Source organism: Poecilia mexicana, unplaced genomic scaffold (assembly GCF_051168715.1).
Source record: "Poecilia mexicana isolate PSO_F unplaced genomic scaffold, ASM5116871v1 scaffold_9, whole genome shotgun sequence".
Taxonomy (NCBI): Eukaryota; Metazoa; Chordata; class Actinopteri; order Cyprinodontiformes; family Poeciliidae; genus Poecilia; species Poecilia mexicana.
Genome location: NW_028263378.1, coordinates 31,958,119 through 31,971,544, shown reverse-complemented (window position 1 = coordinate 31,971,544; position 13,426 = coordinate 31,958,119). Strand labels below are relative to the sequence as shown.

The window sequence follows — 13,426 nt, the reverse complement described above, 5'->3', positions numbered from 1 at the left end:
TACCTATTTAGTAAGACAGGCTGTGTTACTCTTATTTACACACATTACTTTTATTAAGAGTAACCGCAACAACCAGGAAATCCAAACATAAATTTAAGCAACAATGCATGATACAGATTGAATTAAAACTGTAGTTTATTATTATTAATTGAATGAAATTAGCAGCTCTTTTTGATGTGAAGTTCATATGAAAAGATTCTGGGAGCCAGCAGACCTCCATGGTTCAATCTGTTCTTCCCAAAACACAGAAGACATAATAACATAATAAAACCCTTATAAATGCTTTGTTTGAGTGTATATTGAGGCCTCTGACTTTAACACATGCTTGCTCATCATGCCCGTTACCAAACGGAAATGAGAGGTTAGTCACATGATCTGGGTCATGTCCAACCTAACACACACCCTCTCTTCCCCTCTCCCACTGAAGCTGACCTCGCCCTGCTGCATACAAGGGAAGTTGAGTACAACTGCTGATTGCTCAAACAGGCAAATCTCCTCCAGGACTCCCACGTCTGTTCTTATCAGTAAGAACAGTGTTCCCTGCAGTGAGATGACAGACAAGCGTGGCTCATCCATCTGCAGAGTAGGAAGACACTTTGTCAAATATGCAAGGAAGTTACTTTAGTTTTTAAGCAAATTATTCAACCAACAGATTCTTAAATCTGAAACCAGTGCACCACACCCTATTACCAACATCAGCAAATAGACCAAACTAGATTCCTGTGGCAAAGCTTTGCCTAGTGTAGTTACATTTACTGCTTGCAATAATCCCTGAGTATAATTTATTATTTCTGATCAAAATTTCCATGCGCCAGAGAGGAAAGTAACTTTAAAAAGTTTATGATTAAGGCAAAACATTCATTCTGTGTTCTGAAAGGTCCAAATGCAGACCATTTATTTGAACAATGCAAGTTATGTCATAACATGTACAACTATAAGATAGGTGTTGACATGATAAATGAAAAATATTTCTTTACTGAGAAATTTGTGCAAAGCTTTGTATTTGCCTGTAACATGTACTTGATACATTGTGGGAACTATTTTCCTGACACACATTACGTCGTGGGGGACCCATTTCCCTTTGTGGGGACCAAATCTGTTTTTTTGGGTCAGGGGTTAGATTTAGGACTATGGCGTGAATTGAATTTTGGTTAGAGTTAGGGTTAGGTATGTAATGGGTAGGGTTAGGATAAGGGTAAGGTTTAGGTTGTAGAAATGAATGGAAGTCAATGGAAAGTCCCCACAAAGATAGCCATGTAAACATAAGTGTGCGTGTCTGCGTGTGTGTGCGTGTCTGCGTGTGTGTGAGTGTCTGCGTGTGTGTGAGTGTCTGCGTGTGTGTGAGTGTCTGCGTGTGCTTAATGATAAATCCAGGCTGGCACTCGGCTCATCTCAGCTGCAGAGACTATGTGGCACAGGCTGTGCAACTCAAGGCCAGGAAGTTTCCATCCAATCCTGTACACACACATGCTCACACAAACTTTTTCATGCATTCCTCAGATTCCACATCTGATAAATTTTTGTGGGTCTCACTCCAAACAGGCCACTAAAGACAGACATGATATTTGGCTTGTAACATGGAATCTGCAGTCCACATCTCTGAGAGAAGTGGACTGCTCTAACAGATCCAGCTCATTTAGAGCTTAAATAGGCCTTAAATAGGTGCAGTGCAGAGAAGAGGAAGTCACTGTAGCAAACAAAAGTAATACTTAAAAGCGTCAGCAAGTCACCAGGCCACAGTTACAAAGCCTGGACGTCTGAGCAGAAAGGATAACATTTCTGCTGGTTTTAGTCTCCTACTGCAGATGGGTTACTGTTGTTCTGATCACTTCATTTCTTGAAAATTACTGCTCACAAGGAAAACTTTGCTCAGTTAGAAATGAAAGGCATTGTCACATATCCCATCTGTTTATAGTTGCCCTTTTCTGTTGCATAAAAACAGGTTATCAATTAGTTGTAATATATTTTAGAAAATTTAACTAAAACAGTATCGCTATGAGGTACAGGCCTCATTTCAACAGCTCCCAGCAGTGGGAGGGGTGTGCCCATTGTCCATTCAGGTTTCACAATTGATGTGTCCATCCATCCATTTTTTGTACACCCTTGTCCCTTAGTGGGGTCGGGAGGGTTGCTGGTGCCTATCTCCAGCTAACGTTCCAGGTGAGAGGCGGGGTCACCCTGGACAGGTCACCAAGTCTGTCCAACACAACTGATGTGTTGGATGTTTAATTCAAGACGACTGAGTCATAATATCCTATGAATCAATTTGTTTAATTATATGTGGATAGTTGATCCAATGTTTGTTAATTTTCTGGGAAAGATATGTTATCAGGGTGGGAAGAAGATAAACTGTTTAGGTTCTGGGGAGTTTTGGACAGCAGTTTACTGGGAAACTTTGGATGCAGCCATATCATGGTGGTGGAGTTTTTTTAACCAAACCAGTTGCAGTGCTAATCTGGTACAATTGAATGCTTGTCAATCATCCATTTTCCTGTTTTCACATGTCATAAGCTATGGAACTCTGCTTACAGCACACTGTAATTTTCAATAAGCTTCATCAAGCTGGCACATTGCGTGTGTCACAATCACACGTTAGTGCAGTCACTAACTGATAAAAATCAGATCCAGGTGCTAAAACTTCAACAGAATTCCCCCATCCAGGAAGCAATCGTTTCTCAAGCTGAGGGTCCAGACCTTCTGTACGAAGCAAAGCATAGAACAAGGAGCTGGTTCTTACCAAGCTAATCTGGAAGCAGGGCCTCATATAAACCAAATAAAATATTATGAACAGAATATTTAAGGGTTATTTATCAGTCCAGTTAAAGTAAAAGAGGGAAAAACTGAGATTCATATGAGCAGCACAACTTGGTCTTATTTTAGATGGTTTATTTTAGGGATGGTCATTACACCATGTGGAGCTGCAGTTACATTCCCCACTTTACACTAAATACAATTATACAAAATTGTAGCAGTGAGATGGCTGACTGGTTGTGAAAAACCAATCTCCTCAGACGCCTTGGATGAATCTGTCTTCCAAATTTTCCAAACTTTTGTTCAGACGAGCTGAACAAACAGATCTGCCCCATTTAGGTTCCATATTTTCTACTGCAGGGGGCTTGGTACCAGTCAGTGTTGGGCATAATGTCAATAATGTCATAGCTGATTGTATATGTCCACTTCCATATACTGTTCTGGAAGCTTATCTTCAAAAATCTACTGTGCTCTACAGCTGACTTCACCAGGACACATTCCAGCAGGCCACATGAGGAACTGAGATGCTGGTATCTTCATGGTTCATTTTAGTTTCAATGTAAACAAGGAAAATGTTCAGGCACCCATGGATCAATTATACATACAGCAGCATCTGTCCTTGCCAGAGAGAAAACAATGAAACCAGGATTTAAGCGGTGACAGGTTTTGGCCTTGAAAGCACAATTCCTTTTCCCTGACTACAGCCCTTTCTGTGAAGTTAACCTTGGTTAATAAGCTGTGGTAAACTCAACAGAGAGGGCGGGCCTGGCTCTTCCATAACACAAAAGGCCACTTTCACCTATCTGCATGTCTGTGACTCAAACACTGAAACTTTAGCTGATCTGGAAACTCAACAGAATATTACTGACTTTTAGTTGATCAGTTTTTCCAAATGAAATCCACAGAAACCTGAAAATTAGGATTCAAACCCTTTAAAGGGAAACTTTTTCTCAGTTATACATAAGATTTTAGTGCTCTGCTCTTGATCACTAGAACTAGGAGCTCAGTTCCTCCCGTTAAATCTGGATAAGCAACTTGAAATGTTGTCAGAAACTAGGACATAATGCATCTTAAAGACCAAAATGATGAACCAATAGAGAGAATAGATCCAGGTATGCCGACCCAGTCTGTCCCCTATCTTTTACGATATGACTAATGCTACAGACAATGGCCAAAAAAATATTTTGGAATAATAGAACACACACAAAACTAAGCATGAGAGGCAGCAAAAAGAGAATGAAACGTAACCAGTTTGTAACTTAAGGGGTGGGGTGGGGCCAGGGGGCTTAACCATCTAAAAAAAAGGTCAGAAAAAGAGAAATTAACACAATGTCTGTTGTGTTTATTTCAAAGTTCAATGGGATGAACAGATGTGAAGAAATGTTTCATGTAGTTTTTAAAAGGAACATGAGCAGGGGTACACCGTAGGTCTTCAAACTGGTCTGTCTCCACCTCCCGGTTTGTTCCACACTTCAGTGGTTTCGCTGGTATAGCGACCCAGCACTTTAGTGGGACTCTTCAAAAGAATCCAACAGACTGCCCCTCTCTGATAAATACTCCACTAACATTTCTGTCTAACAACGGAACTTTCTGTGAACCGCTGAGGCGTAAAAGCGCACATGGATCAAAACGCACCGCGAAGTCTGGTAACACACTCCTCACCTGAGATAATCTCCCGTTTGGCTTCATCCAGGTGACTGGAAACAACGTCCCCCATGGCAGAAGAGAGTCCAAGTCTCGATCGGACTCCACAGAACACTTTGGAACAAACACGCCTCTTCTCCACCGTAAACCCCGCAGCTGGCAGCAGCGTCCCTGTAACTGGCTCCAAGGCTCCGTGTGGTACGGCGAAGAGAAGGGAAAATGACTTCCAGACTGATTTCCAAACCTCCAGAGGAGTTTTTTCTTCTTGAAGAGACACACCCTCCATTAAAAGTAGGAGGGAAACTCCCACCCTCCTGTCTGCCTTGGTGCGTTCAAATCACGCAGGGAAACAACGCTTCTCATCAGTGTTTGAAGAGTTACCGTCAGCATACTGTCTGCATTGGTCAAATTTGGAAAGAAACATAATAACAAAAATAAATAAATAAATAAATAATAACCACATCGGTAAAATGTACTGAAAAAGATGCTCATCAGCAAACTCATATTTTTTAACATTAAGATTTTGTTCAAATAAATTTACAGCTGCATTATTTATTTTACTTAATGAATGTTTGAATTAAACACACTTATATTTACCAATAATTTATAATCATCAATCATAGTTAACAATTGTTCATTTTGATTCTAGCAAAAAAGCGAATTTGCGTTTTTCAGGAAATGTGAATGTGACGTAAGACCAATAAAAAGGTATAAAGTACAGCAGGGCTAGGCAAAGTTAACCGGCTGATAAATTTGTTTAAATTGAATTATTTTTTAGTAATGATTTCTATGTGATTATATGAACAAAAACACAAAATTTCATTATAAAGTTGTGATTTTTACAATAATAAATATTTGATAATGTATGTAGAAATCATTCTTTATGGACAAAACGAGAAAAGAAATTGCTCTTGGGGCCCCCTGGTGGCCGCAGTAAGTCACGCTTCACCTGTAATAGGAGCTGCAGTTCAATGTGCAGAGCGCATCCAGCGCATCAAAGCACTGGTGGAAGATGAATCAGCAAAACAATTCAGTAAAAAAGGACTTATCCTTCAGGGAGAGAGAAAAGGAAGACGAAGGATAGAAAAAAAGCCCAAATAAAGGTATGTTTGCAATATGTTGCATTGGTAATGCAATCTTTATCAAAAAGATTTGTGGAGCTGCAAATAGGACCATTGAACGGTCCTGTTCAAAAAATGTTTGTATTTGTGTGAAACTGAGTTTTAACTTTAAATGAGCTGATTCTCATGTTGGCCCTACATGTTTCTGAGGGTATTTTGGCTTCAAAGTGGCATGTTTGATAACAATTAAAACTTCTCAATGTTTGACGTTCTTCTTCTTTTTGATTTTTAATGGTGGGTAGCATCTAATTTTAAGGTGCATTATCGCCATCTACTGTGCTGGAGTGTGGGCCAGAGTATCCCGCTGCCCCCTTTTTATGCATTATCATGTGCTAATAATAATTATTAGCACATTATTTCTGCTAATAAAGCAGATTGCTGCAACCAACAGTCAGACGATTAGATCAGTGTTTCCCAACCCTGGTCCTCAAGGCACATGACCTGCATGTTTTAGATGTGCCCCTGCTTCAGCACACATGATTTCAATTGATGGCTGATTAACAGGGTTTTGTTGAATTTCAGTCATCTGAATGAGGTGTGTTGAAGCAGGGGAACATCTGAAACATGCAGGCCAGTGCGCCTTGAGGACCAGGGTTGGGAAACACTGGATTGGGTCATTTGCACACCTGGGGAGCAGGATCAAACTAAGGAATTCAGGGGCCAAACAGTTGTGCTGTGCTGCACCCGGGCCACTGCTCAACTCAAAGGTTTTCAACAACACAAAACTTTCTGACTTTTGGTTGTTTGTCTGTTCCAGCCTTCCATCTCTATTCGTTTATAGTTTGCATTTTAATACACAATACAAATAATTTGTCCCTCAGTCGGTATTTAAAAGTATCAAATCCAACCAATGATGAACACTGACACAATGCTGCACAACATATGATTATATTCAGTTCCATCTAATGAAAACATGACATTTAACATTAGAATATTACATCTGACCAAAAACAGCCAACAGAAATGAGGGCTGAATGAAAATGATGTTCAGCACCTGCTTAATGGTAGGTAGTAAAAGGTACTTTTAATCTGACAAATGAGCCTGATCAGAACACAATCTCTTCAGGTTTCACTTGAGAATTTCAGAATTACCAAATTATTGTTTTGACTTTGACTGAGCCATTGTGACACCTTGAATCCTCTCTTTGTCATTCAAAGAGAAATACATATTTTAAGTCAGAGATTTGCTGCTGTGTTTAGCAAAGGTTGATAAAATGACAAGATGTCACCCAGGTCGTGCTGAGCAGTGGCAATTTCTGATATGAGCGACATGGGCTACTTCCCAGGACGGCATCATGTGAGGGGGGCTTGGTCTGTGCTTACCCAGCCCCCGCTTTCTCAACGACAGGATCTGAATGTCAACTGTGCCTGATCCAAAGTACACATTAACCCCACCACCCTCCACACTCCTGGACCACAACTTCATGGAGGGGACCCAGAACGGTGGTTCACCCAGGGCTCCAAGCATGCTATGAACGTCTCTGCTGCTGAGAGTAAATGACCCAACATCTTACTATTCTTCTGGTTCTACTGTTGTGGAACCTTGTTCCAGAGCCTTGAGATTTTACATTCAAATGTACAATAAACCTTTATTGCTGTTAACTTTAAGATTATTGCTGTTATTTTTCATCCTTGGCATTGTTTTAACACAAACCTGAATGCCCCAAAGCCGCAAATGTCTGCTCTTGTACAGCATGCTTGGTTTTCATCAGGTAAACAATCAGGTTGGCTGATATGTCTTGATATGCAAAGCCACTCATTAAAGAGCAACATGGATAAACATTTAACATGCATAAAGGATTCACCTGCTGAGGTAAGAAGATCAGTGGGAAATAAATGGATCAGAACAGCTCACAGCTGTGATACATTAGAATATTACATCTAAACTTTTCTGAGTATACATGTATGCTCAGAAAAGGCTTAAATGTTTCCAGAATTTACATGCAGTGTGTTTTTCTTCCCATATCGCCTGTTTTGATCATCTGAATTATTTATGTTAGACATCTGGAATGCTTTAGAAGGACCCATTAAAGCTGCATTCTGTAGTCACACATAGTTCAGTGGCGGCTGCTGAGGCTACTGTAATAGCAAGCAAATGTTTCAAGTTTGATGGGGGGTTTTTTTCAGCAGAACATCAGTAGAGGAGAGCAATTAACTGGAGCTCAGTTCCTCCTGTTAAATCTGGATTTGATGTTATTGTCAGGTAGCTGATTGGAGCTACTAGATCTCCATGGAAATCTTGCAGTTTACTCTTCATCAGCTGAAAGCAGTAGCACCATCACCTCTCAGCGTACAAATTATAAATGACATGGCTCAGACCTGGCATTGGTTTGATATCCTCTATGAAAAGTGCTGACATAGTCATATTCAATGAAATAGAGCTCCGATGAACCTTGTTTGTCTGATTAAAGATCCTTTTTGAAAGTAATCTATAAGCAAGTATTAAACATACTTTTTTATAAAACATGCTTTCCTGCATTGTTTTTCTTTTTGTTATTGGTTTAATGTAATATTCTAATCTTAAACATACTCTACTCATTAGTTGAGTAAAAAAAACAAAAAAACATCATTATTGACAGAAATAAAGGCTTGAAAACATCAGATGTTAGATAACATGTTTTACTTGATGAATTGAGTTACTGAAATAAATGAACTTTTCAATGAGATTCTAATCCATTGAATGTGTCTGTATGCACTTTATTGGTCCTTTGACGTCCTCTGATGGACAGAAATGGCTTTCAGCTTTTTAGAATCTTCAATGACAGAAAGCCCATATATATTTTCTCTGGCATAAAATAATGTATTTCTATATGTTAATTTATTCATTGTTTTTTGACCTAACAATGGTGTTACTGAGTTATGCATCTAGAATTTACCCATTTGTCTCCAGGAGACTGCACAATGGGTTAAGATTGTAAGCAGCAGCTGGCAAGACTCTTGGAATATCTGATGGATTGTTTCAGATAGTTTTTTTATGGCTCCAAATCCCAAACAAAGATCATCGCTGATCCAGTAAAGAGAAAGGGAACAGGTCCTGTTTTGGTTAATTTCAATTCCAGTTAATTTTCAGGTTCAGGATAGTGATGCTTGAATATGTTGGGATCCTCTGTCAACGTACTGCTGCCAGTTTTCCACCAGAGGGCGCCCGCAGGTCATCCCGCGTGCTCCACCCCGCTATCAGCTTGATCCCAGGAGCAAGAGGAGCCGGCAGTCTGCACTAACGCCAGAGTGTTGACCCTCGTGGTTACCAAGACCACGGTTTGGACCCAGTCCTGGATTGTTCAGCTTAGCAGCCTGAGGTCTGCATACCTACAACAGTTATTCTGGACTATTCAACCTCGGCTGACCGCCTGGAACCATCTCCTCCCCTGCTCGGGGTTCGAGCCTGCCCCGCCCTCATCTGCGCCCCAGTCATTAGAACTAAGGGAAGACCTGTCAAGTTGTGAGTAGTGCCTGTCGAGTCAGATCACTTCCAGGACTCCTCGATCCCCCATCACCTCTCCCTGGCGGAAATTCCCCGGCACTAGTAAGCCCAATTCACAAGTCCCAGTCCCAGTTTGCTCTTTATACTCACCTTCCCGATCTGTCTGTCCAGAACGCCGATCGTGTCGGTCCTTCCCTGCCTGGCCATCAGCGGACCCGTCATCACACATTTAACATTTTTCCTTGTAAATAAATCCTTTAAACTATCTGGTTTCCTGAGTGCGTCCCTGCATGTGGGTCCGGAACATTGCTAAAACCATGACAGAATAAAATCAATTTTAAATGATTGTTTTTCATAACTCATCTTGTGTTATGAGGAACACGCAGCTCTTAACAGAAACACCTCCAACAGAACCGGGCTCAGGATGGAACGGTGGGTTGTTCACAGGTTCCCTGTTTCTTTTTCTAGTATGGCTTTTGTTTTTTGTACCCTCATGTTCATCCAACACCAGCTAGAGATGAAACATCTTTGGTCTTTTATCTAGTAGAGATGCAGACACCTGATGGGACTGTTCCACTAAACAAGGCAAGACTGCAGCAGCTTGATGGAGACTTTTCAGGGACCTAAGCATATTTTCATTTGGGGCCCCCATACAAACATGTCAACACCAGATGCTTTTTTTTGTGTGTAGCATCATTAAAATTCATAATAATTCATCAAACTTGTACAGTTTGATGAATTATTTTTAGGACATTCACAAGCTTTTCCTTTACAAGAGGGAAAAGCTTGTGTTATACCAGTATTGTGCCAAAACCAGTACTATTGGTATTGGTTTTAACCTTAGAGAAACTAAAAAAAGGACAAATAAATAAATGCAGATAAGTACTTAAGTGTTCCTCATTATTTTAACAATTTGAAAGTAACATCAGACAAACAATGATTACAGTTAACACGTTTAACATCTTAATTCCTCAGAAGCAGCAGCCAACAGAACGAAGAGATTAACCTAATATTTGTATACAGCCATAAAAATAAAATAGAAATTGTTTTTTCTTTGTGTAATACCATTTAGTTTTTTTATTTAATGTTACTTTAAAAATGTTTGTGTTTTTTTGTTTAACCATGCTTGACGTTCTTGGGGGCCCTCTGGCGGTGTGGGGTCCTTCAGCAGCCGCTTACCTGGTTCTGTCGTCTGGTTCTACTTTTGCAATATAATACTAACAATTTGGCAGCCGTCCGCTTGGCAGGCATATTAGTATTTTGCCAATTAATCTTAGATAAAAAGCTACAGTGATAAATCACACAAAATGACACATAAAAACAACCATCATGTTAAACCTTATTTACAACCTTTTAGAAAAGCATTCCTTTAGATGTGATAAGAAAGGATTTTCTGATTCAGTCTAATCTAGCATGCTAATAAATGACAATATAATCGTTGGCCCGGCTTTTAATTTGGAACGGAAGCCTGTTGTGTCCAGATAATCGCTGCAGCAGTCGGAGCTGTTCGCAGTGCAGAGCAGACAGGACGCACCATGGCACCGCTTGGACTGAAAGCCATTGTTGGAGAAAGTAAGAACAATTTTATTGTCTTCCTTTTTAGGAATCCATTTCGGCCATGTGACAAAGAAGAACTGGGTTTTGTCTCTGACGTGAAGTACAGTCAGTGTCCCACTGTGAGTGGATGTTGTGAGGTGTGTGAGGCGCGCCGCGAGATGGTCTAGAAGTTTGAGGATAATTGTCGATAAAAAGTAATATGTTGACGCAGGTTTCTGTGTTCGCTCAGCTGTTTTTGCCCCTGATGCCCTTGAAGCCGATTTCAGCCAGTTTCTTAGGTTTTTACTGAACTGTAGGATAAACGCAGCCCTTATTCTGGTGCTTGTTGGAAAAACAGGCGCATGGATACTTCGGTCGATGTAAATCCTGCCTCTCTAATCTTTATCTGTGGGATTAACTGTTGTGACAGCTTTTCAGAGGAAGAGGAGAACAGTGGAAGGAAGATCAAATTCAGTCAAACCCCAAAACAGATTAAAAAGTCTGTCTCATTACTCAAATCCATTTCACTTTGTTTAAAATAAAACCCCACAGATGGGTTAGTGCTCATTTACTCTTTGATTCAATCTTGAAATTCTGTAAATAATGACAAGATGTTAAAGCTTTAGATTTTTCCATAAATCAATTACGACATAAAACACATCCTTTACATTCAAATACAAATTAATTTCAGTGTATTCTAAGTAACAAGCTGATGCAGCATTTTTGGGGGGATCTGTAACACATAAACATAAAGATAATATTAGAATACACACACAGCCCTCCAACAAAGACATGAAAAAATATAGAATCAGTGTTGTATTTGTAAATGTAAATGTTTTATTCTCACTGTAGTTCCGTATTTTTCCAGTTTTTGCCAAAAGTTGTGCAGCAATCAGATGGTTCTGTTTTGGGTGTTGTGGTGCTGTTTGCCTGGTGGCAGTGGAACCACAAGGTGGGAGGGGTCTGGACACTATAAATACAAAATTGTATTTAATTGAAAATAGTAAGCTGGCTTCAATCAGTTTGTTACTTCCACCAGGCTTTTTTAGAGGGGTAATATTAATGAAGACTTCAAGATAATGATAATTTATTAAAGAAAACCTGAAAGGAATACCTCAAACGAGAAACCAAATTAGATTAATGAAAACTCATAATTAACCAAAAATAAACAAAAGCCAAAACAACCCTAACAAAAACCAACTATAAGATACAAACCAAATGGGCTTCTGAGGAGGGAAAGCTTCCTGTGTCCTTCATGCAGCTTCAAAGCAGCAAAGCAACAATTAGGGCAAACTACACTTACAGAAGGCCTGTGTCCAGAACTCAGCAAGAAAAAAAGACAGACACCTACTGGAGCTGTAGTTTTAATCAAATTGCTGTCAACACTCATTTTTAGTAAGTTACTTGGCATTTGTGGTAGAAAAGTCTGTCCAACTCACTCCACTCGAGTTTGGTTAATTTAGAAAAAGTATGTTTTTTGATAATTGTGTGTTTGTTCCAGTGCTTTGCCTCAATTCTCCATGCGTCCATGATCCAAGTACAAATGCTTTGTTTGAGTTTTTTCTTTCTGGAGCCAATAATTTATCTCATGTGACTCATGATAAAGAGATAATGGTGGAGTTTCCATGAACCACATTCATATAGCAGAAAATCAGAACAAGTCTCCATGTTTCATTTTATCTTAAGCTAGGTTACAGTCAACTAACAATGTTTTTTTATTATTATTTTTGGGGGGGTTGCATTAATGCAATTAAGTGCATTTTATTCTACAAGCAAAAGTCCCAAAAAGTATTCTGTTTCTGGTATTCCTGTAAATCTGACAAACAACATCTGCAAATGACAGTGATGGTCGAGAATGAGAGTGAATTTATCTTTATTGTATATTGTATCAGACAGAATATTTTTTGAATACATTATGTATTTCAAATATTTGATGTAATTAGTATTTCTGTGAAGTAAGAGAGAGGGATGCTGTGGTGGTGCAGGGTTAAAGCACACTGAAAAAAAAATCTGTGGTGAAGTGAATGTAACCTGAATCTGAATCTACACAAATATATGTAGTATAGAAGACATTATTTTTTTTTTTAGGAAATAAATTAAGTACTAAGAGTAAGGCACCAACGGACTAACAGTTATTTGAAATGGAGACAATTTTGAGCTAGCAGAAGTCAGTAAGGTGGCTATTTAGTTTATGTAGAGCTAAGCAAAATTCATCAAGTTATTTTAGGTTTGCAATACTTCAACTGCATAACATAACTTCTTTAGTTTTTATGTTGCAATAATTGATTCTATTGAGGCAATTGGTTTACATATGACAGTAGGGATTGGCCAGCAAGGTAACCCACAACGCAGTGTGCCATCAGCAGCAGCAACTAGGTAAGCCACTTTTTTATTTGTCACAAAAATTTGTTTTAAGATGTTAAGGCAAAACCATAGACTCCAAAGCTTAATCTGTGTAGTCAGTTCAAGAATGAAGCTACTTTCAGAGCAGTAGAGCGCTTATTAGCAAGTTTTTAGCATTAACATTTGCTTATATTAAACTGCACCATGAGCTGTAGCTCATTTTCATGATCCCACTCTGCCTGACGGTATAGTCTTGCATATGATTATGTTTGTTTTACTGAAAAAAGTAAACTATCATTCCTTTACATCTTTTCTGTCAAAGTTTGAGTAGATAAACGAATAAAAAGCAGGAGACAGGAACTGTTTCAGGCCAGTATTTTCTTTTTAAGTAGTTTATAGTTAAAAACCCTTAGTCTTTGGTTGTTGATTGAGCAATTATAACATACTAGATTTTAAGCTAACTTAAAATTTTACAGCATACTTATTTTTTTTTATTTTTTGTTAGTTGTAACAAAAAGTAGTTCATCTACTTTTTGTTAGTATTGCAGTACTGCAGAGGTCATGAGGTTGGGACTCTGCAGCATCCCCCTCTCCCACTTAACAGAAT

At 39.2% G+C, this 13,426-nt stretch overlaps 2 protein-coding genes across 2 annotated transcripts in view; one reads left to right on the top strand and one right to left on the bottom strand.

The window, feature by feature from the left end:
• niban2b (niban apoptosis regulator 2b) overlaps window positions 1-4,657 on the bottom strand; it is a 46,714-nt gene extending 42,057 nt beyond the window's left edge. Inside the window, exon 1 of the mRNA XM_088009157.1 lies at window positions 4,414-4,657. Coding sequence (XP_087865283.1) covers window positions 4,414-4,468 — 55 coding nt within the window. The 5' untranslated portion in view covers window positions 4,469-4,657. The remainder of the gene's footprint in view (window positions 1-4,413) is intronic.
• Window positions 4,658-10,428: 5,771 nt separating this feature from the next.
• The window catches only part of stxbp1b (syntaxin binding protein 1b), a 33,414-nt gene continuing 30,416 nt past the window's right edge, over window positions 10,429-13,426 (top strand). The window contains exon 1 of the mRNA XM_088009155.1: window positions 10,429-10,512. Within this exon, the coding sequence (XP_087865281.1) occupies window positions 10,476-10,512 (37 nt within the window). The 5' untranslated portion in view covers window positions 10,429-10,475. The remainder of the gene's footprint in view (window positions 10,513-13,426) is intronic.